The sequence below is a fragment of the Podarcis gaigeae genome (genome assembly GCF_964106915.1).
Source record: "Podarcis gaigeae genome assembly, chromosome: 9".
In the NCBI taxonomy this organism is placed as follows: domain Eukaryota; kingdom Metazoa; phylum Chordata; class Lepidosauria; order Squamata; family Lacertidae; genus Podarcis; species Podarcis gaigeae.
Window position 1 is genome coordinate 6711156 of NC_139685.1, and position 22017 is coordinate 6733172.

General features: G+C 47.3%; 1 protein-coding gene and 1 pseudogene across 7 annotated transcripts in view; one reads left to right on the top strand and one right to left on the bottom strand.

Moving 5' to 3' along the window:
- Window positions 1-22017, bottom strand: part of CCDC33 (coiled-coil domain containing 33) — a 203543-nt gene that overhangs the window by 166683 nt on the left and 14843 nt on the right. For 2 of the 6 annotated variants that reach the window (XM_083698200.1, XM_083698201.1), the window contains exons 1-2: window positions 9725-10030; window positions 8090-8158 (exon numbers count right to left, since the gene is read on the bottom strand). The exons of 1 other annotated variant lie outside the window; for it this stretch is intronic. In XM_083698200.1, the coding sequence (XP_083554326.1) occupies window positions 8090-8158; window positions 9725-9775 (120 nt within the window). In that variant the 5' untranslated portion in view covers window positions 9776-10030. Of the gene's footprint in view, window positions 1-8089; window positions 8159-9724; window positions 10031-22017 lie in introns of those variants that run through there. 3 more of the 6 variants (XM_083698202.1, XM_083698203.1, XM_083698204.1) reach the window with 3 other exon arrangements.
- Window positions 16966-17457, top strand: LOC310825212 (10 kDa heat shock protein, mitochondrial pseudogene; annotated as a pseudogene). Its single transcript has one exon. The product of its transcript is annotated as a 10 kDa heat shock protein, mitochondrial pseudogene (transcript).

Here is a 22017-nt window from a genome sequence, read left to right on the forward strand (position 1 = left end):
CTCTGTTAAGAGGAATGAAAGAAAAGCACATGTCACATATCACAAATGTGATCTTGCCAATGGATGAACCCCAAGGCCGCACTGCCGGTGCCAGCCCGGCTTAGGAAAACAACTTGGTGCATCTGCCTGCCCATCTGCAAGTAGCATGCAAAGGTTGTGGCGCCAGAACAACCGAACCGTGACAGCTCAGAAAGCGGGGCGGCTACCTTTGCCAGGCAAAAGAGGGACAGGCCCTGAACCCCCAACCTACTGTGCAAAAGCAAGTGTCCTGAACCTCAGGACATACCCAGAGGTAAGTCCTAATAGTGCCCTAAAAGGGGCAACCCTAGAGAGTAGTCAGACAGTCCAAGTCAAATGTCAGTCCAGGTGTAATAATAATAATAATAATAATAATAATAATAATAATAATATATTTATACCCCGCCCATCTGGCTGGGTTTCCCCAGCCACTCAGGGTGGCTTCCAACTGAATATTAAAAACAATACAGGGCCACATTCAGTTGTCTAAAATAGTTGCTTTTTGCCCTGATATCTGCTGGGAGGGTGTTCCACAGGGCAGGCGCCACTACCGAGAAGGCCCTCTGCCTGGTTCCCTGTAACCTCACTTCTCGCAGGGAGGGAACCACCGGAAGGCCCTCAGCGCTGGACCTCAGTGTCCGGGCTGGATGATGGGGGTGGAAACGCTCCTAATTTCAATGGAGAAATGTTGAAGGGTATGGAGTTATCCAGCTCCTGAGCCATCTGAAGGCAGTCCTTTCTAGGGAAGGTTTTTAAAAAATGTTTAATGTTTTATTATGTTTTTATATATCTTGGAAGCCACCCAGAGTGGCTGGGGCAACCCAGTAAGATGTGTGGGGTATAAATAGTAAAATGATCATTATGGAATGGGACGTCCCTATTTTCATCGGAGAAATGTTGGAGGGTAGGTGGCCATCGCTGCCTCCGGTTGGAGTGAATTCCACAGTTTAACTGTGTGTCCTTTCTTTAAAGGTAAAGGACCCCTGACCGTTAAGTCCAGTCACGGCCGACTCTGGAGTTGCGGCGCTCATCTCGCTTTACTGTCCGAGGGAGCCGGCGTACAGCTTCCAGGTCATGTGGCCAGCATGACAAAGCCGCTTCTGGCGAACCAGAGCTGCACACAGAAACACTGTTTACCTTCCCGCTGGAGTGGTACCTATTTATCTACTTGCACTTTGATGTGCTTTCGAACTGCTAGGTTGGCAGAAGCTGGGACTGAGCAATGGGAGCTCACCCCGTCACGGGGATTTGAACCGCCGACCTTCTGATTGGCAAGTCCTAGGCTCTGTGGTTTAACCCACAGCGCCACCGGCGTCCCGTGACTTGGGAGACCCGGGTTCAAATCCCTACTCAGCCATGAAGCTCACTAGCTAGTAGCCTTGGACCGGTCCCGAGAGTAACCTTGGTGGGAGTGGAGGGGGGATTTGCAAGGCACAGTTTTGTCCCCATTGTTATTTAACAGCTATTTGAAGATGTTGGGAGGGAGCACTTATTTGTAGTTTGGGAACATGGTGCTACTAGCACACTGGTGAATGTTCTGGCATTTTATGAGATGGTGGGAGTCCTTTTTTCTGGGGGTACTCAAGTGTATGCAATACTGGCATCTCTTTTTTGTTGTTAAAATGTGTAGCACTTACTGTAACAACTTAATGATGAGTACAGGCTCCTATTTTTCTAGAAAAAAAGCACTGGATAGTGGTATATAAACAATTTTAGAAATAGATAGATGATAGATGATAGATAGATAGATGATAGATAGATAGATAGATAGATAGATAGATAGATAGATAGATAGATAGATGATATAGATAGATTACAGAGTTGCTTTGCCAGATAATGAGCGAGCTCAGAGCCACATAGTCACCATTGCAGTTCAGTTGGGTCAACTGTGTTTCACTTAGAACAGCAGTTCCCAAACTTTTTTGGGCCCCCGTCCTCTTGGTTCCATAAGTTCATCCCCAGAGCCCCCTATCCTATAAAAAGCATTATTCAGAATAAAGTAGGGTTGCCATATTTCAAAAAGTAAAATTCCCTACACCTGCAATGTTGTTGAGCTCCCGTTGCTCAGTCCCTGCTCCTGCCCACCTAGCAGTTCGAAAGCACATCAGAGTGCAAGTAGATAAATAGGTACCACTCGGGCGGGAAGGTAAACGGTGTTTCTATGTGCTGCTCTGGTTCTCCAGAAGCAGCTTAGTCATGCTGGCCACATGACCCGGAAGCTGTACGCCGGCTCTCTCGGCCAATAAAGCGAGATGAGCACCGCAACCCCAGAGTTGTCCACAACTGGACCTAATGGTCAGGGGTCCCTTTACCTTTACCCCCCAAAATAGTGATTTTAAGCTTTTGGAGCTGTTTCTGCTGCTTTTTCCATCCCTTTGCCATACATCCGGGTTTTCCCTGACATATTGCTGATTTGGACATTTTTCTAAAACCCAATTAAAACTATTTAGTTTAACTAATTCATGAAGGTGGATGAGCGTGATCCAGCGATGCCAGCTTTTCAAAATCTGATAGTCATTTACACCTCCAGTGCTCCACTGCTGCCCCCTTGCCTCTTAGTGCCCCCCTCGCAGATTATTCCGCCCCCCACTTTGGGAACCACTGACTTAGGAGGAAATGTAGCAAAGCCTCCTTTTGCAGACTTCTGTGAAATAGAGCGTTGACTTTACCAGCTCTCACCCAGGGCTCATCCAGACTTCCACTTGTCCTTGGCTCCGGGAGATTTTCAGCTTCTTCAATGCTTTTCAGGCACAAGTCTGAGCAGTTTTTCATTTGGCTTGCAGATTTCCCTGGGGAAACACACTGTTTACCACTGAATCAAAAGAGACATCAATCCGCAGAAAAACCGATTGACGTTTGGTCCGATTCAGTGGTAAATGGTGGGTTTTCCCTTGGGAAAGCAGTGGGACGTGTCGGTGAGCCCACAGTGTCGCAATGTTAATTGTCCATTTTAGGTCTCTCTCCCTCCCCACTGGTCCACCTTTAATATTTCTGCGTTCCTTACCCACAATAGCACTCCTCTGCACATTTCAATTTTGGGAATTGCTATTTTTCTTTTTATCTTTTACTTATTCCCCACCTCCCAACACAAATAGGATCTCAGACATTTCTTAAAAACCACATAGCTATTAATCACAGAACTTAGAATAATGGTTGTTACGGGGCAGCTGGTGCGGATGATCCAACATCCCGGAAACCGACGGCCTCCCCTAGTGACTCACTGGAGTTCTCAGCAAGCTTTGTTCAAGAATGAAGTAACTGAATGAAGAATTTACAAAGGAATAAGGACCAAGCACCAAGGAGGAGAGCAGTGAGGGCAGGGCTTGCAATCTCATACATGCCTACTCAGCCTGTAGGGATTGGGCAAGAAATTCAAGTCATTTTGCATTTTATTCATTTATAAAAGGATGAATGGGTGGATGGATAATATAGATATAAGCCACCATCTCATAAAATACCAGGGCACTATATAGTCATAACACTAAAACTCATAGACAGCCAATGAAGCTGAAAGTTGGAAGATTCAGGACTAAGCCACTGAGCCTAGGGCCCGCTGATCAGAAGGTCAGCAGTTCGAATCCCCGCGACGGGGTGAGCTCCCGTTGCTCGGTCCCAGCTCCTGCCAACCTAGCAGTTCGAAAGCACATCAAAGTGCAAGTAGATAAATAGGTACCACTCCGCAATGACCACCGACCGAGATGGCTTTAAAAGAGGGTTAAAAAGATTCAGGGAGGAGGAGAGGTTTCTCAGTGGCTGCTGGCCAGGCTGGCTCTCCTCTGCCTCCACAGTCGAGGGCAGCAAGGCTTATGAATTGCAGTTGGTGAAAAGGATGGAGAGGGGAGCTCATATGCTTATGTTCAGCATGTAGGTTCCCCACAGGCACTGGCGGAGGAAGAGGGGGCGGGGGGAGTGCACCGCCTCCGGCAGCGCGATCCCGGTGGGGTGCCATCGCGGCTGCCCTCCCGCCTACTCTGGGTGCCACGCCCCCACAGGGGGTGCCCCCGAGTGCCGGAGCATGAAGCTCTGCCACTGCCCAAAAGGGCATCTGCCTGGCTACTGTGAGAACAGGATGATGACCTAGATGGGCCATTGGTCTGATCCAGCAGGCTGTTGTTATGTCCTTATGCTCTAGATAGTGCACATCATCATCATCATCATCAATTTTTATTTATATCCAGCCCTCCCCAGCCAAAGCTGGGCTCAGAGCGGCTAACAACAGTAAAAGTAACACATTTTACATAAAATCAAAATCAGTTAATTAAAATACATTCTAAAATCAATTCATTCTAAAATCAATTCAGAATCAAGTTAATGGCAACCATTGGGCTAGAGTTCTATGAGGGTTACCAAAGGTAACCCTTGGCTGTGCCCTGGCCAAAGGCCTGGTGGAACAGCTCCGTCTTGCAGGCTCTGCGGAAAGATGTCAAGTCCTGCAGGGCCCTAGTCTCTTGTGACAGAGCGTTCCCCCTGATCGGGGCCACGGCCGAAAAAGCCCTGGCTCTGGTTGAGGCCAGCCTAACCTCCCTGTGGCCCAGGACCTCCAAGATGTTTTTGTTTGAAGACCGTAAGGTCCTCCGTGGGACACACCAGGAGACGCGGTCCTGTAGGTACGAGGGTCCTAGGATGTGTACAAGGGCTTCCAACCGCCACAACAATTACAGAATTTGCACACCGATTGGCGAAGGCCCTAGCCTAAGCTAGCTTGACATGGAGTATCCTGCTCCCTCTGCCATGCACAGCTGTCTGAGCTCACTCTCCTCTTCCACATGCCGACATTATCCCTGGTCCCTCACCTTGTCAGCCTTGCTTCCCGCACCTCCCCTCCCTCTCCCACTCCCCTGTCATCCTAGCAGCCAGTCTGGGCCTGTGCTATTCCCACCAGGCCTCTTGAGGGCTGAGCAAAGAAAACGCGAGGTTAAGTGCAAAACTCCCCTCTCCCGAATGCCGTAATCATCCTGTGATGGGAATCAAAGTGAAAGTAATCACAAGAGGCAACGAACGGCTTTTTGGCTACAGATCTCGGCTGGCGGCAAGCAGAGAAATCTCCCAGGGATGAATAGGGGCGTCAGGGCTATTGGCGGCTGCTAGCCACAGTGGCTCTTCTCTGGCTCCACAGCTGAAGGCAGCAATGGTTCCAAATGCCAGTCGCTGGGGATTGCAGGTGCTCAGGTCCTTCACCTGCCTAGCCTCAGGTGACATACCTCAGGTGCAAATACAGTGGTACCTCGGGTTAAGTACTTAATTTGTTCTGGAGGTCTATACTTAACCTGAAACTGTTCTTAACCTGAAGCACCACTTTAGCTAATGGGGCCTCCTGCTGCCGCCGCACCGCCGAAGCACGATTTCTGTTCTCATCCTGAAGCAGAGTTCTTAACCTGAAGCACTATTTCTGGGTTAGCGGAGTGTGTAACCTGAAGCGTATATAACCTGAAGCGTATGTAACCCGAGGTACCACTGTAGGGACATTTTATTGCACACCAGTATCACTGCTTGAGCATTTCCTCCTGCTCAAGTACAAAAGTTATTAGAGGAAACATGGGGAAACTACAGTATTTTAAGCACAGAAATCTTTGAATTCATGTATTGCATTTAAGGAAGGCTGGCGGGGGGGGGGGGGAGAAAACCCCAAATCAATAAATACAACTAATAATAAATGTGTGTTTGTGTGTGGAGACTATGCAAGGTCATCATGCATTTAGGAGTATTTTGGAAGCACGTTAACTTTGAACAACGTCTATCGTTGAAATTGTACAGGTTTGTGCTATGGGGTATTCCAATGTTTATTTAGGGATGCCGGTGGTGCTGTGGGTTAAACCACAGGGCCTAGGACTTTCTGATCAGAAGGTCAGCGGTTCAAATCCCCGCGACAGGGTGAGGTCCTGTTGCTCGGTCCCAGCTCCTCCCAACCTAGCAGTTCGAATGCACATCAGAGTACAAGTAGATAAATAGGTACCACTCCGGCGGGAAGGTAAACGGCGTTTCCGCGCACTGTTCTGGTTCGCCAGAAGTGGTTTAGTCATGCTGGCCGCAACCTCAGAGTCGTTCGTGACTGGACCGAACGGTCAGGGGTCCTTTACCTTTACCTTAATGTTTATTTTGGGGTCCAGGGTCTTTTGAGTTCTGGAATACATAAACTCCCCCACTTTTCAAGTATTTCAAACTTCAGAGAAAATCAGGAATGTGTAAGCAACTTCAGCATCCTGGTGCTGTGGTGAATTCTGGATGGATCAGTTACAAAGATCCCGCCCCCTCACACGAGCCCCCCCCCTTCCCTAGCTGTCCCAGGACTCCCCTTCTTGGAATAGATCAATGTTTTTTTCTCATCCATGTGAGAAGCCAGGCAGGAAAGGGCTTTGGAGGACTTTTGCTCCAGAGAACTCCTCCCCATCTCCCTGAATCCCCTTCCTCTCTAGGAATCTATTCCTGTTCATTTTAAGCCATAGAAAGAGCCAAGCTGCAGGATCAGATCTCTCTGCATCTCTCTCAAAGCAGGAGCCAAATACGAAACGCCCAACCACCCCACACACTAAGGAACAACAGTTCAGTAACACTTCAGGTTTCCAAGCGAAACTGGCAATGAAAGACAAGACAGCTATGCGAAGAAACCGGGCAGGGACCTAAGATGTCTGGGGGCAAAGCAGACCCTCCCTGTTGTGCACAATGTTGCTGAGCGGCTTGTAAGAGCATGCAAATGAGAACCCAAAGTAGGTTGCTGCTTCTCTCTTTCCCTGGCCGGAAGATGGAAGGAGCAATGAATGAAAACATGGAGAAATATTTGAGGGTGGTTTGGAGGGGAGCAGCGGCTGGCATTTGGGAACTGGGACTCTGCATGATAAAGGGCTCCAATACTTGGGCCACCTCATGAGAAGAGAAGACTCCCCGGAAAGGACCCTGATGTTGGTAAAGATGGAGGGCACAAGGAGAAGGGGACAATAGAGGACAAGATGGTTGGACAATGTTCTCAAAGCTACCAGCATGAGTTTGACCAAACTGCGGGAGGCAGTGGAAGACAGGAGTGCCTGGCATGCTCTGGTCCAGGGGGTCACGAAGAGTCGGACACAACTAAACGACTAAATAACAACAAGGGTTTTTGTGACGGTCCCGGCATCTTCGGGGCAGTTGGAGCCTATGCATCTGGTTGGCTACTGTGAGAACATGAGGCTAGATTGATGAGCCCTTGACCTGATCCAGCAGGCTGCTTCAATGGCAGAGGGCTTTTCTGTTCAAATGCTACTTGTGGGCTTCCCACAGGCATCTGGTCAGTTACTTTGGGAGCAGGGTGCTGGATTAGATGGGCCACTGGCCTAATCCAGCAGTTCTTCTGATGTTCTTAGCTTCAACGCAGCAATGCCATGACAGCCCTCCACTCCTAGGGCTCTTCCAGAAGACCAGCTTATTGAGTGCCCGTCCTCATTTGCTTACGCAGAGGTTAGACTGTGCTCGGTCTTTATGGAGCATTTGTTCTGGTCTCTTTACAAGGATGCAACAGTGTTTAAAACCCTCAATGACCCAGGCCTCAAATGCATGCCTGAAAGCAGGCATGGTCGCAGTTCAAGAAGAAGAGTTTGGATTTGATATCCCACTTTATCACTACCTGAAGGAGTCTCCAAGCAGCTAACATTCTCCTTTCCCTTCCTCCCCCACAACAAACACTCTGTGAGGTGAGTGAGGCTGAGAGACTTCAGAGAAGTGTGACTGGCCCAAGGTCACCCAGCAGCTGCATGTGGAAGAGCGGGGAAGCGAACCCGGTTCACCAGATTACGAGTCCACCGCTCTTAACCACTACACCACACTGGCTCACAAGCACAAATTCCAGCTGATAAAAAGCACTCGAGGAAGTCAGCGAGCAGGGACAGAGTGTGGCTTGGTCAGGGGAGAGGGACACCTGTCTCGGGAAAAGCCAAAGGCCAGATAGAGAGGCTGGCGGGGGGGGGGGGGAGGGACATATGTGGCCCACAGGGCTGGACTTCTCTACACCAGGCACATATGACTTACCATAGACTACTATAAGCTTTGCCAGGGGGTACTCAACACTTCATTTCTAAGCTTGCATCCAGCAACTTGCACCTACCTTCTTTGTTCCCCAGGAAAGGAAACTGAATGGGTTTCGTATGCGGGATTTGCTGCTCTCTCCTTTTTTCTAAAGACCCAAAATTCAAAAACCAAGAGAAACAGAAAGAAATTCTCAGTTTCACAAATGGGTACTGGCCTTACTCTGCCCAGTTCACACCAAGCAGTGAATGAAGGAGGGGGCTGTGGCCCTCCAGATATCCATTGGACTCCAACTCCCCTCAACTCCAGTCAACAAGACCAGTAGTCAGAGACGATGGGAGAGGGTCACAGTCTCTCAGAGTCTCTGGCCATGCAGGCCGGGACTGATGGGGTTTGGAGTCCAACAACATCTGAAAGGTCAGAGGTTCCCCATCCTGGGTCTAGCCAATATAACTGTGAGGGAAGTTCCTGGCCTGTGCTTGGAGTGTAGAAGACTTACTGAGCGTTAAGCACCTGGAGACATCAGCAAGGGAGTTACTCAATGCAACAAGACAGGGGCCAGCCATATAGTTGCATATAGCTACCATTAGAAAAGTGTGGTTCAGCAAAGGTTGTCAATCCATTGTTCCAGTGATTGGGCAAGGATATAAAATTCCTTTTCTCTGCCATGTCTTCCTCAACCTGATGCCCCCCAGATGTTTTGGTCTACTACAGGGGCAGGCAACCTAAGGCCCGTGGGGGCCAGATGCAGTCCAATCACCTTCTAAATCCGGCCCATGGACGGTCCGGGAATCAGCGTGAATGCCCTAATAATAGCCCAATTTCATGCTGTAAATCTCTTTGAGAGCTTTTTCAAGTGCATAAATCAGTGTGAATCTACATGAGTAGAATGTGTCCTTTTGTTTAAAATGCATCTCTGGGTTATTTGTGGAGCCTGCCTGGTGTTTTTACATGAGTAGAATGTGTGCTTTTATTTAAAATGCATCTCTGGGTTATTTTGTGGGGCATAGGAATTCATTCATTTTTTTCTTCAAAATATAGTCTGGCCCACCACATGGTCTGTGGACGGTGGACAGGCCCATGGCTGAAAAAGGTTGCTGACCCCTGGTCTACTTCTTCCATCATCCCAAATGTTTGCCCATGGTGACTGGAGCTATTTGGGAGTTGTAGTTCAGCAAGCAAGCTGAGAAAAGCTGCTTTGAGGCTAAAACGAGGCAGTGAATGCTATCTAGTAGCTGCTTCTGGGCTTTTAGCCAGGGCAGGGGGTCACCCAAAAGAAGACAGAGGCCTTCTACTGTGGGAGAAGATGTGATAGCTTTCCCTAACCTGATGCCCTGCAGATGTCTCATCACACTTAACTCTGCAACTATTACAGTGACCATTTTTAGCTACCTGAAAAGTGATGCTCCTTTTGTTGTTTATTTTGAACTTTGAATTCTGGAGGTTTGGGGCAGGGATGCAGCATACCACATAATCAAATTGTAAACTGAGCAGTGAATTGAACTGGAACAGAAATAGTTCTTTTTTGGAGGGGTGAACTGGAACTAGAACTTAGTCCTTTTCAAAATGAACTATTCAAGCAGTGCATCAGTAATACTGCTAACTTTGTGGATTTTTTTAACCTCCTTTTTTTTTTTTTTGCATACTAGAGATGTTATCCCAGGGTATGTTTTTTTGTGTTTGGGGAGAGGGCAGTGAATGTTCAGCAACTTACCTCCTGAGCAGTAGGTTCCTCTTCAGGATAATCGTTCTTTACTTGAGACATTTTTTGTTTCTTGTATAGGAGTTATTTATCTACATTCTAAGGCCACTGCTATGTCAGAATGAAGCCTGACTCCAATGATCATTACTGTTGCTTTCCTTCCTTTAAAACAGAAGGCATACTCCATCCTAGCTTCAAAGGAGCCTCTGCAGAGGTCAGCCCAAGGAGAACTTTGCTGAAAGTCATCAGTGAGGCCACCCCCAGAACTGCATCTTCCTGGTGTGGATTCCACCACAACTGTCTGCTTATGACATCAGCAGCATCACAGTTCTGCGGCCATCATTACCTTCTTTTTTAAGGATATAGATCGATTCGGAATTTTTATGCACTTGAACAAAGCTCTCAAAGAGTTTTACAGCGTGAAATTGGGCTATTATTAGGACATTCTCATTAGGACATCCTAGGGTATCTCAGTTCTAAATATTTCATCTTCGAAGGCTGCTCCTGCTCTCCCACTTTGCCCCTACAAAGGGCAGGGGATAAGTTTAGCTCCAAAATAGGTTGGGTCTAAACTGAGCTGGTTGTACATTGTTCCCATTGAAACCAGTGGGACTCAAGTCACAACTAACATTGCTCAATGATTCCTTTGGAACCTGACCTGACTTTGTATGGATTCAATTTGCTGCCTTCAAACACAGCGCTTTGCTCAGTTAAGTTGGAAGTCCTTCTTGGATAATTTTGGTTGATTGTGTGTGTGTGTGTGTGTGTGTGTGGGTGTGTGTGTTTCTGGCCAGGGCTGTGCATGGGTCTGCCAATCTGATTCGGGGCCTGATCCAACCAGATGCAGCTCTCCTCCTCCCCTGCCTTCCCACCCACACCTATATGTTTAAGCAAGGTAGGGGAGAGGGGAAGGCTTCCTGTGCCCACTCTTCTTGCCCCACTTTTGACAGTTCCAGAACACTCTGGGTGGACACAATCTGAGCCAAGGCAATCTAAACCTCTCTCAACCCAATGCAGCTGAATCCTGAATCAACCCAAATCAGCCCAAGTCAGGATCTGGGATTTGGACGGATTCCTGCATCAATTTGGGACATATACCTTCTGATAGGGTACCAAAACTCCCTAGTTCAACATAGTGTAAGGGCTGGCAAGCTAAGGCCCATGGGCTGGATCAGGCCCAAAGCCTTGTCTTCCTCCCATGATCAACCAGACGCCTGCCAGAAGCTCACAAGCATAAAGGCAACAGATCTCTCCTGCTGTCGCTCACCACAAACTGGGATTCAGAGCCTAGTGGCACCATCAGATCCATCAGATCAGGACTCTGAAGCAGACGTTCAGGGCCCCATTCATCAGAGGGCCCCAAATGAAGTAGCACTGGTTTATCACATTGCGAGGTGTTACTACCTAAACCACAATGGGAGGTGCCACCCACTGGTGTGGGGAGGTGGGACTACCTGGGGGTTGCTAAGAGGCAAGCGGGCGACAGGAGGCACTGGAGGTGTTGGTGACTATCAAGCTTTGAAAAGCAGGTATCATCCATTTTGCTGAATTTGTTAAACTTAATAGTTTTAATGAAGAAATGTCCAATTAAAGACCAGGGAAAAGAGTCGGCGGAAGAAGACTGGAAGAAATTTAAAGACTATTTACAGAAATATTGTAAGATTAAGGAATGTTAGAATGATGTTGGACAGAAATTAAGTGGTTTCCAGCTGTAATGCTTAAGAGAATATGAAAAATTTGCTGAACTAACAAATTGAATTGGAATACAAAAAAGGGAGGAGGTCTGGAAAATAAGTTAAAAGAAAATAAGTAATGGAAATTTTATGTTTTTTTAATTGTTTTTACTTTTGTATTTTTGTTATTTTTTCTTTTTATTTTACATTGTATTTTTTTTTGAAAACTTTAATAAATATTCTATATATAAAAAAAGAAATGTCCAATTAATTGCCACTGTTTTGAAATTTAAGGCCTTATTGGGCCATGCACTGCTGTTCTGAATACTGCCTTTCATAGGGTAAGGTAGGGGGTACTGCAGATGAGTTCGTGGAACCAAGGAGACAGTCACATTCCCCCCTGACCCCAATATTGGGAAACCACTGAGTGCCAGTCCTCATTAGACCATGAAGACCAGACTCTAAAATGAGATGTTCAGGTGTCCTTCTGGCTTGCTGAATTAAAACTTCCGAAACTGGTGTACTAACAGTGTTCAACAATGAATCCCTCCTATTTCCCTTCCTCCCCCAACACGCACGCATGTATGGGCTTCTTGAAATGGGTGATTCTCCCTCCCCTCCGCGGATCATTCCACCGTCAACCCCTTTGCTTAACATACTCAAAGCAGGGAGCTGTTACACTTCCCAGAGCCCCACAGTGACATCGAAGATTTCCCCGCATGAGATTTATGAGCAGTTGTTGGAACATGCCATCTTTATCCCTCTCCTGAGATCTCATAAAATAATAGTGGGCTCGGTGGTATGAAGATGAACTGATCACCGACGTAAGCTTTCCCTAACTCAATAGTTCCCTGGGTGCCCTTAAAACCAGATGGAGACCTCAGGATGCAGGCTAACGACGGCAGAGTAAATGAGGAAAGAGCCCATTTGTGACAGGGAAGGATGAGAGCAGCCCCAGAAAATGGAGCAATATTGCTTTACACTTTCTCTGTCTGCCAGCGAAATACACATGAGCCACAGGGAAAGGGAGTGAGGCTTCCAGGCTGGGAGAGGGGCAACATGGATGAATTCAGAACAGAAGAAAGGGCTCCTTCACACCCTGCATGGCTAAACTGTGGAACTCCCTCCCACAGGAGGCAGTGATGGCTGCCAAGAGGATTTTAAAAGAGGATTAGACAGATTCCTGGAGCAGACGGTTGTCAGTGAGTACTGGCAACGGTGGCTCTACTCTGCCTCCAGAGTTGCTTCTGAATACCAGTTTCTGGAAACGACAGGAGGAGAGAGGGCTCTGGTGCTTGGATCCTGCTTTCTGGCTTCCCACAGGAAGCCACTTTGAGAACAGGATACTGGACTGGATGGACCATGGGCCCGATCCATCAGGCTCTTCTCATGCTCTTACTGAAGAGGATTATTGTGCTTGAATCCTGCTTGCAGTTTTCCTACTGAGGCAGCTGGTTGGCCACTGTAAGAATAGGAAGCTGGACTAGATTAGCCATTGGCCTGATCCAGGCCACCTCAGGCTACCTTCTTCTGATCCTCAGAAGTTGCCACATTCAAGGCTGACCAAGGCTCTGCTTCTTTGGCCTGTTTGTGAATGTTGTGGAATACAAAGGTCAGTTCCACAGTTCCCTGGAAGACGCCTTGCCTGTCTCCTCCTTTGCCCCATCCGATTAATGATTGATGCATCTGATAATGAGCAGCGATAAGAAGAGAACAGGGATGGGCAACTTGGGATCTGGCTTCACAACCCATTAGGCAGAGGGACAAGGGTTAAACAGCATCATTACAGACCATAACAGCAGTGTAACAAGAGAGTGCAAGGATTTCATTAGCAAATGGGACAGTCCTGAGAGCAGAGAGAAGATATGGAAGGCTGATAACAATTTCTAAGAACTTGTGTGCTGAGGAAAACAGGGATGGATGATAGGATAGTCACCTCAGCACTTACTATTTTGCATTTACCAAGAAACTACATGATAGAGAACTTTACAGTGCAGTATATTTGCTGGCTGCCATTAACAGGCTGTGATGGCCTGGGAGTCTGATTCAGAGGCTGAACCGGAGGAATCCCAGCCTGCACAGGAGTCCCCACCTCCAGGGCTAGCTGAGCTGTCTCAGGACCTTGAATCGGAAGTGCCTGCACCTGTGCCGGATCCTCAGGAGCAGGCACCAGGTGAATCCACTCTGGCTCCGGAGGTGATGGAGGACCCATTGCCTGCAGGTGCTCCTCTCCCAGCCCTGTCAGGGGAAGGTGAGGTTGCCTCTGGGTCCAGTAACCCTCCAGCTTCTCCGGAGCTGCAGAGGCTCAGGGCAGAGAGGCGGAGGGAACTGGGTTCTCTCAGAAGGAGTGCTCACCTTAAGGCCAGGAGAGGCGGGTCACCTGTGGGCCGGGACCGCCCCTGGCCTCAGAGGAGATAAAGGCCAGTCAGCCCGGTCCCAGGTTGTGGGAGCAACGTCGCTGGAAACCTGCTTCTGCCAGCACCCAGTCCTGTTCTTTTGGAGTTCCCGACCACCCCCGGCTTCTTGCTTCGGATCCCGCTTCACCCTTTGTGGACTGTCTCTAGACCCTTGACCCAGGACCGGACTCTGACCAGCCTCACGGTAACCTCCCCCCAGGAGCAGCACACAGGCTTAAACACAAAGAAGTGAAGCAAACAGCCAAAGCAAAAACAGATTGGGGACTTTTGTATCATAATCAGGTAAAAGGTAAAGGTAAAGGTACCCCTGCCCGTACGGGCCAGTCTTGACAGACTCTGGGGTTGTGCGCCCATCTCACTCTAGAGGCCAGGGGCCAGCGCTGTCCGGAGACACTTCCGGGTCACGTGGCCAGCGTGACATCGCTGCTCTGGCGAGCCAGAGCCGCACACGGAAACGCCGTTTACCTTCCCGCTGGTAAGCGGTCCCTATTTATCTACTTGCACCCGGGGGTGCTTTCGAACTGCTAGGTTGGCAGGCGCTGGGACCGAACAACGGGAGCGCACCCCGCCGCGGGGATTCGAACCGCCGACCTTTCGATCGGCAAGTCCTAGGCGCTGAGGCTTTAACCCACAGCGCCACCTGCGTCATAATCAGGAAGTAGTATTAATTTCACTTAGTATTCCTGTTTGTCATTTACTGATAATAATGACTCATGTATAAAGCACTTAATTTCCCCGCGCCCAGAGGTCATACAAACCAGAAGATCCCTATAAGTATCTTTGTCAATGTCAAGATGAGAGACTCCAAAACAGGCTCAGGACTGCTTGAGAGCAAGAGTTCCAGGACCATGGACAGCTGAGAGCAAGAGGGAGTGTGTTGCCTCAGCACTGGCCTGTTCTACCTGCTGGCCTGCAGGACCCTGTGGTTTCCAGCAACTGATAGAAACATTGGTGCCTCCAACTGTGGAAGCAGAGCTGAGTCATCATGGTTGGTAGCCATGACTAGGATAAGGCAGCTTCCTATGTACATGCCTGGGATCTCAGAGACTTGGGGTGAAATCTGGTGCCAGTGGTGGAGGCATGGGGTGGCGGAAGGGGCATGAACACACACAAGCCCCTTTCCAACATCCTCATGTGTACCTCCCCATCCTCATAACCCCCATGTTGGTAGCAAAATATTGTGCCACCATTTCGCTACAGTAAAAGGTAAAGAACCCCTGACAGTTAAGTCCAGTTGCGAACGACTCTGGGGTTGCGGTGCTCATCTCGCTTTGCTGGTCGAGGCAGCCGACATTTGTCCGCACACAGTTTTTCCGGGTCATGTGTCCAGCACGACTAAGCCGCTTCTGGCGAACCAGAGCAGCGCACAAAGACGCTGTTTACCTTCCAGCTGGAGCAGTACCTATTTATCTACTTGCACTTGACGTGCTTTCAAACTGCTAGGTTGGCAGGAGCAGGGACCGAGCAAGGGGAGCTCACCCCATCGGGGGGATTCGAACCGCCAGCCTTCTGATTGGCAAGCCCTAGGCTCTGTGGTTTAGACCACAGCGCCACCTGCGTCCCTTTCGCTACAGTAGCTGATTTTAATATGCTCAACAAGGATGCTTATCCCAGATTTCTCACAGTCTCCTATTTGTTTGTTCCCGACAATCTCCACATCAGCAAAATTAGCATTTGCCTCACATTTCCCACTAAAAAAAAAAAAGCAACTTTGGTCTACAGGGATATTTGGTTCGATTTTGCAAAGCTCTCCTTTGCGGTGACCCTCCTCCTCCTCCTCCTCCTCCTCCTCCTCCTTCTCCTCCTCCTTTCCATTTCCATGATCCGTCCATCTCTGCTCTCTGGAGTAACCCAAGCCATATAAATAATCTGATTTGAGGCTATGAAATCTTATTTGAAGGTCTATTAATGCATAGCTGGAATGACACAGGCCCCAGCCTGTCTCCGCTGACTGAAACATGGGAAGCAATTTCACCTGGGAAAATCCATCTCCCAGAACAGGCCAAGGAAGGAGGTGTGGAAGAATCAGGAAGCAATTATATTTAGGATGGAGATTAAGACAATGCCTGGGCTATCCTTTGTTCCCTGACCTCCATCTCCCATCTTCAGGGACCACTGAGCTAAGCAAAACAGACGCCAAGGATTAGGCCCTTAAAATATGACTGCAAGGCACTTCCTCAAAGAAAATAATTAGCAGGCTGACATGCTCATTCCCCCTTTTCTGTTGCCTGACCCAAGGAAACGAAATTTTAATCAATGTTGTTTTAAATAACACATAAATAAAACATCCATGCCTCCTATCCATGCAGGCTCAGAAAAGAGAAGTGACAGTAGAATGATGATTAACGCCATATAATTGGGCCCCGTGTCGGTGAAGACCTTGAGGCGAGGAGCCAGGACTATTTAACGCAGATTAGTTACCCTTAATGGACTTTAACCATATTTTTTGTACTGGAGATCAAGGTGGTTAAAGACTGATACAAAGATGCCCATCTATAGTGAACATCCAAAGCTGTGCTGCAGTTTAGATATTTAACATTTGCACTTTTATAAAGTATATCAAGATGGCTTGCAACATACAAAATATAACAAAATCAGTATTTAAAATATCCAGAATGCAAAGCAGCAATAGAACATCAGTGGATACTGGTTGGTTAAAAAGAGAGCTGTTCATATTGTGAAGGCCTGTGGAAAGAGTGTAGCTTAAAAGAAGATCAAAGAATGTACAAGTGGTAGGGATCCTGAGGGTCATTTAGTCCAACCCCTTGCAATGCAGGAATCCCAGCTGAAGATTCCCTGAGCATCCAACCTCTGCTTAAAAACCTCCAAGGAAGGAGAGTCATCCAGTTCCTGAGGGAGACTGTTGCACTGTCAAACAGTTCTTCCCTTCAGAAAATTATTCCTGATATTTAGACAGAATCTCCTTTCTCGCAACTTGAAGCCATTGGTTCAGGTTGTTCCCTCCAGAGCAGGAGAAAACAAGCCTGCTCCATCTTCTGTGTGACAGCCCTTTAGATATTTGAAGGCAGCTATCGTAAATCCTCTCAGTCTCCTCCTATCCAGGTTAAACATACCCAGCTCCCTCTCACTTTTCTTTCTTTTAGAATCCTCTGCATTTGGGCCTTCAACATTTCACCTTTAAGAAATTCCCATCTGGAGGGGTGCAAGGAGTCCTCGCAGCGGGAGCAGGAGCCCTTGTAAAGCGTGCGCCATGGCAGGACAGGCATTTTAAAAATTTCTTCCCCTCTTCGACCGCGTATTGGTTGAAAGGTCTGCAGCTGAGACAGTAACTAAAGGAGGCCTTATGATTCCAGAAAAATCACAAAGAAAAGTGTAACAAGCTATTGTTGTGGCAGCCTAAGAGCAAGGAGGGAGACACTCATCCAGTTACTGTAAAGGTTGGTGAGAAGGTTCTGCTACCAGAGTATGGTGGAACAAAAGTTGTACTATTTCATATTTAGAGATGGTGATATTCTTGGAAAATATGTGGACTGAACAGTTCATCTTGCTGCGTTATCATTAAGTTTTCCTTCCACAAAAAGTGCTCAAATGGTTCTGTTCCATCATGCAAATAATTTCTTTATTTTCTAATAAATGCAAATTCTCCCAAATTACCAAGTATCATTGTGACTTCAAAATAAAACAATGTGTACAGCCAAAAAGAAAAAATGAAAGAAATTCCCATCTGTTATGTACTAAGCTTGGATCCTAGAACAATAGACAGGTAGGATCCTAGAATGCAACAGCAGCAATGATCCTCGAACCCCCTTAGGGGCCAACATTTGCTGAATTCATTCCATTCCGCTTATGCAATAAAATAAAATAAACCCAGTTCACCTGGTGAATAATTAAAGCAGCAGGCTGGCTGGTGCCGTCATTGTGAGCTCCATTAAAGTGAGTTTTTGCAGTTTCTGCATTTGTCAGTCACACTGGCACACACTCCTCTCTTTTTAGTACGTATAAAAGAAAAGCAATTTCCCCCTTTTAAGCCAATTTACTTGTCTTGTAAAGGCAGACACTTGACACGCGCTGAGCGATTATTACAGAGGGAAGGAGCTGGCAGTGGTGAATACCTAATAATTACCTTATCCTAATGTCAGATTTGTTTCTCGCCACTGATTCCTTAGTATTTTTTTGCTGGAGTCTTAAATCAATCAAGAGGAGCATTCGTTTCCATGGGAAGCCTATGTTGGCTTAGCGTGACCCCATATTAGCAATTCTTATTTATTTTCTGTATATCTCATTGCATTTATAGCCCATCTTTCTTCCAAGGAATTCAAGGCAGCATGCAAGATTCCCTCCCCCTCCTCACAACTACCCTGCAAGGTTGAGCAATGCTGTGTCTGGCAACCTTGAAAACATTCATTGTGAGGCTACACGAGTGCATTGTGGACATTTTTATATGTTTTAAACAGGGTTTTTAAATTCTGTTTTTTTTAAATTATTTTTTAATTATTCTTTATTTAAAAATTGCATATCTATACAAACATTGTATGCTATCTCTATACATATGAAGAAAAAGAGAATTATGTAGAGAATAGAAAATTTATAAAGGAACAAAAAAGAGGAAAAGAAAAAAATACAGAAATGACAAGGATACGAAGTAAAATAAATCAAAAGAGGAAAAGACAAGACAAGACAATATTATTTACACAATAAAAGTGTTCATCAACACAATTCTGTTTTTCATGGTATTGTTTCAGTGCTTGGGCATTTGTCACCCTGGGCTCCTCTGAGAGGAAGGTGGGACAAAAATGCATAAATAGTAATAAGGCTTAGCGGCTTTAGAAATAATAATATAGTCAAACCTCGGGTTGAATATGCTTCGAGTTGCGTGTGTTCGAGTTGCGCTCCGTTGCAACCCGGAAGTAATGGAGTGCGTTACTTCCGGGTTTCGCCACTTGTGCATGCGCAGACACTCGAAATGATGTCATGCACATGCGCAGAAGCGGCGAAAAGCGACGTGCGCATGCGCAGACATGCCGTCGCTAATTACGTTTGTTTCTAGATGCGAACGGGGCTCCGGAACGGATCCCGTTCGTATCTAGAGGTACCACTGTAATAATAAGACTTTGGGACAATGACTGGCCCAACGTCACGCAGGAACTGCTAGGAGCAACTCAAAACCTTCCATGTGTGTTTTATCAGGAAGATTTTGGGCATCACATAGCAGGACAGAGTCTCAAACAGAGGTGTTTTCTCCCAAGCCCACATTCCCAGCTTGGTCATGTCCACAGAACGGAAGATGGCAGGATCTCCAAATGCTCTATGGGGAGCTGGCTACAGGCACCAGGGCCGTTGGCAGACCAACTCTGTGTTGCAAAGATGTCTGCAAACAGGACATAAAGGCTGGCAACGTGTGGGAATCGCTTGCAGATGACCACAATGCCTGGAGACAGATAGTCAGGTCGTATATCCACAGCCGTGACCAGAGGGAGGAATGACCGCTGGGAGGAGTGCAGAAATAAGAAACACAACCAGACGCCTTCATCTGTCCCAGCTTCACCAAAATATATCTCTCCCATATCAGTCTCTACACCCACAGAAGGTGCGGCAACCTTCCAACAGTTTGACTTCATCCATCAAGGCGCACTCATCCATTGTCTCCCGAGACACACGGATGTCAACAAATAGACAGAAGCTCTGAGATTACAACCGCAAGCTCCTTTAGCACCCTTGAGTGCAGCTCATCAGTGCCTTGGCATTTGAATTCATTTACAGTAACCTGGTGTTCCCTTACCACCTCTTCTTCTAATTTGGGCTGCAGCTCCCTCCTAACATCGTTTATTCTGTTATCAGCAGGTTGGGCACTGCTTTCTTTTTGGGTGAAGACAAAGGCAAAGTACTTAAGAGCAGTTCCGCCTTCTCTCTGTCACCCAACAGCATTTCTCCGTCATCTCCACATTGCTTGGTCTTCCTCTTGCTTGAAACATGGCCGGAGAAACCTATTATTATTATTTTTAACCTCTCTTGCAAGCTTTGGCTCACCTGACTCTCTACCTGAAACTGGTGGCTTCTTGTGTATACTCCTCCTTTGTGATTTCCACTTTCTTCCTTTTCTTATACTTGCCCTTCTTACTGTAAATCTCATCACATCTGTAAGCTCCTTATGCAACCACAATGGGTTTTTTTAAGACATCTCGCACTATTCTATCTTGTTGGAATTGTCTGCCTTTTTGCGTTCAGTATTTCACCTTTCAGAAACTCCAATCCGTCTTGGACTCCCTTCTTTTTGAGTATTTCTTACAGTAGAACTCTCACCCAGTAGCTCCTTAACCTTTTTTGAAAGTGGTCTTCTTAAAGTCTTTTTAAAGTCCAGAGGGCATGTCTGACTACCATTCAGCTTTCCCTTGACTCTGTATTCTCTCTATTCTGCTTTGGTCAGACCACACCTGGAGTCCTGCTGGAAAAGAGACTGAGAGGAGTTATGATAGCCATCTTCAAAGTTCTAAAGAGCTGTCAAACAGAGGATGGAGCAAGCTTGTTTTCTCCTGTTCTGGAGGGTATGGCCCTAAACAATGGATTCAAGTTATAAGAAGGGAGATTCCGACTAAACATCAGGAAGAACTTTCTGATTGCAAGAGATGTTCAGATGTGGAACAGACGATCTCAGAAGGTGGTGGACTCTCCTTCCATGGAGTTTTTAAAGCAGAGGTTGGATGGCCATCTGTCAGGGATGCTTTTGCCTCTGCTTCTGATAAATCCATCAGGACCTCCCTCCCCCTAACCCAGTTGACAGTCATTCAAAAGCTCTACAAATTGCAAGCTCACGCTCTGGTGAGCAGCATTTATATGCCTCCACAGCTTGGAGAGGGGGCGCCTGCCTGCTTTGACATCAGAGTTTGTTTTTCAGCCTCATTGGGCTTCTCAGTGAATTGACAGGGTCCTCCTTTGCTCCCTCGCCCAGACTGCCAAGCCCCGAAACCAACACCCCATCACAACCGAGACCCTGACGGGCAGGGCACAGAGAAAGGGCCAGCCTTCCCGCAAGGCCAGCGGTATTCCCACCCCAACAACAGTCCTGATGAACACCGAGTGCAGCCTGGAGAGATCTATCAACAGGCCGGCTCTGGCTGGGGAATGAGGGAGACGGGTCACCATCCATCACAGGCCTAATGGGGATTTCTCTCTGGCTAATGGTTCCATCACAAGCTCAGCCACAGAGCTGTCCAGAAAGATCCTTGGTGCACTAAAAATTCCCCTCCAGCTTTAAGCATCTCGGAGGTGCCATGAATCAATCACACCATCTGTCATTGTCTTGCAGCTTTTATCCCATCAATCTGCCGGTTAGCTAGTAATATCTGGCATTAATTCCAGCTCCCTTTATGGTCCCTCTTTAAACCCAAGTGTGCCCTAAACTGAAACATTCACTTAACCAACTCGGGACCCATTGAAACCTGTTACTATTAGTATATAAAACCCTTAACAATTTGGGATCTGTTTACGCCCACTCTACCAGTAACGGGCCCTGTTACAGGAGCCACATAATACTCAAGTGTGCCCTAAACTGAAACATTCACTTAACCAACTCGGGACCCATTGAAACCTGTTACTATTAGTATATAAAACCCTTAACAATTTGGGATCTGTTTACGCCCACTCTACCAGTAACGGGCCCTGTTACAGGAGCCACATAATACTCGTTTCGCATTTATAAGAACTGGATCTTATAGTGTGGCAGAACCAACACTTTGGAACTTGGCCTCTTGACATCAGGCAGATGTCTGCACTGCACACTTTTTCCGTGCCTGCAAAGAACGTTCATGTTTAGACAAGACCATCCAGGACCTTGGGACGCGGGTGGTGCTGTGGGATAAACCACAGAGCCTAGGACTTGCCGATCAGAAGGTTGGCTGTTCAAATCCCCGCGACAGGGTGAGCTCCTGTTGCTCGGTCCCTGCTCCTGCCAACCTAGCAGCTCAAAAGCACAAAGTGCAAGTAGATAAATAGGTACCGCTCCAGCGGGAGGGTAAATGGCGTTTCCGTGCGCTGCTCTGGTTCGCCAGAAGTGGCTTGGTCATGCTGGCCACATGACCTGGAAGTTGTACGTCGGCTCCCTCGGCCAATAAAGCGAGATGAGCGCCGCAACCCCAGAGTCGGCCACGACTGGACCTAATGGTCAGGGGTCCCTTATCCAGGACCTTAGAAAATTGATGTGAGACTTAATCTGTTTTTAGTTTACTGTTTTAACTTTTGAAATGTCTTGAATTCTTGT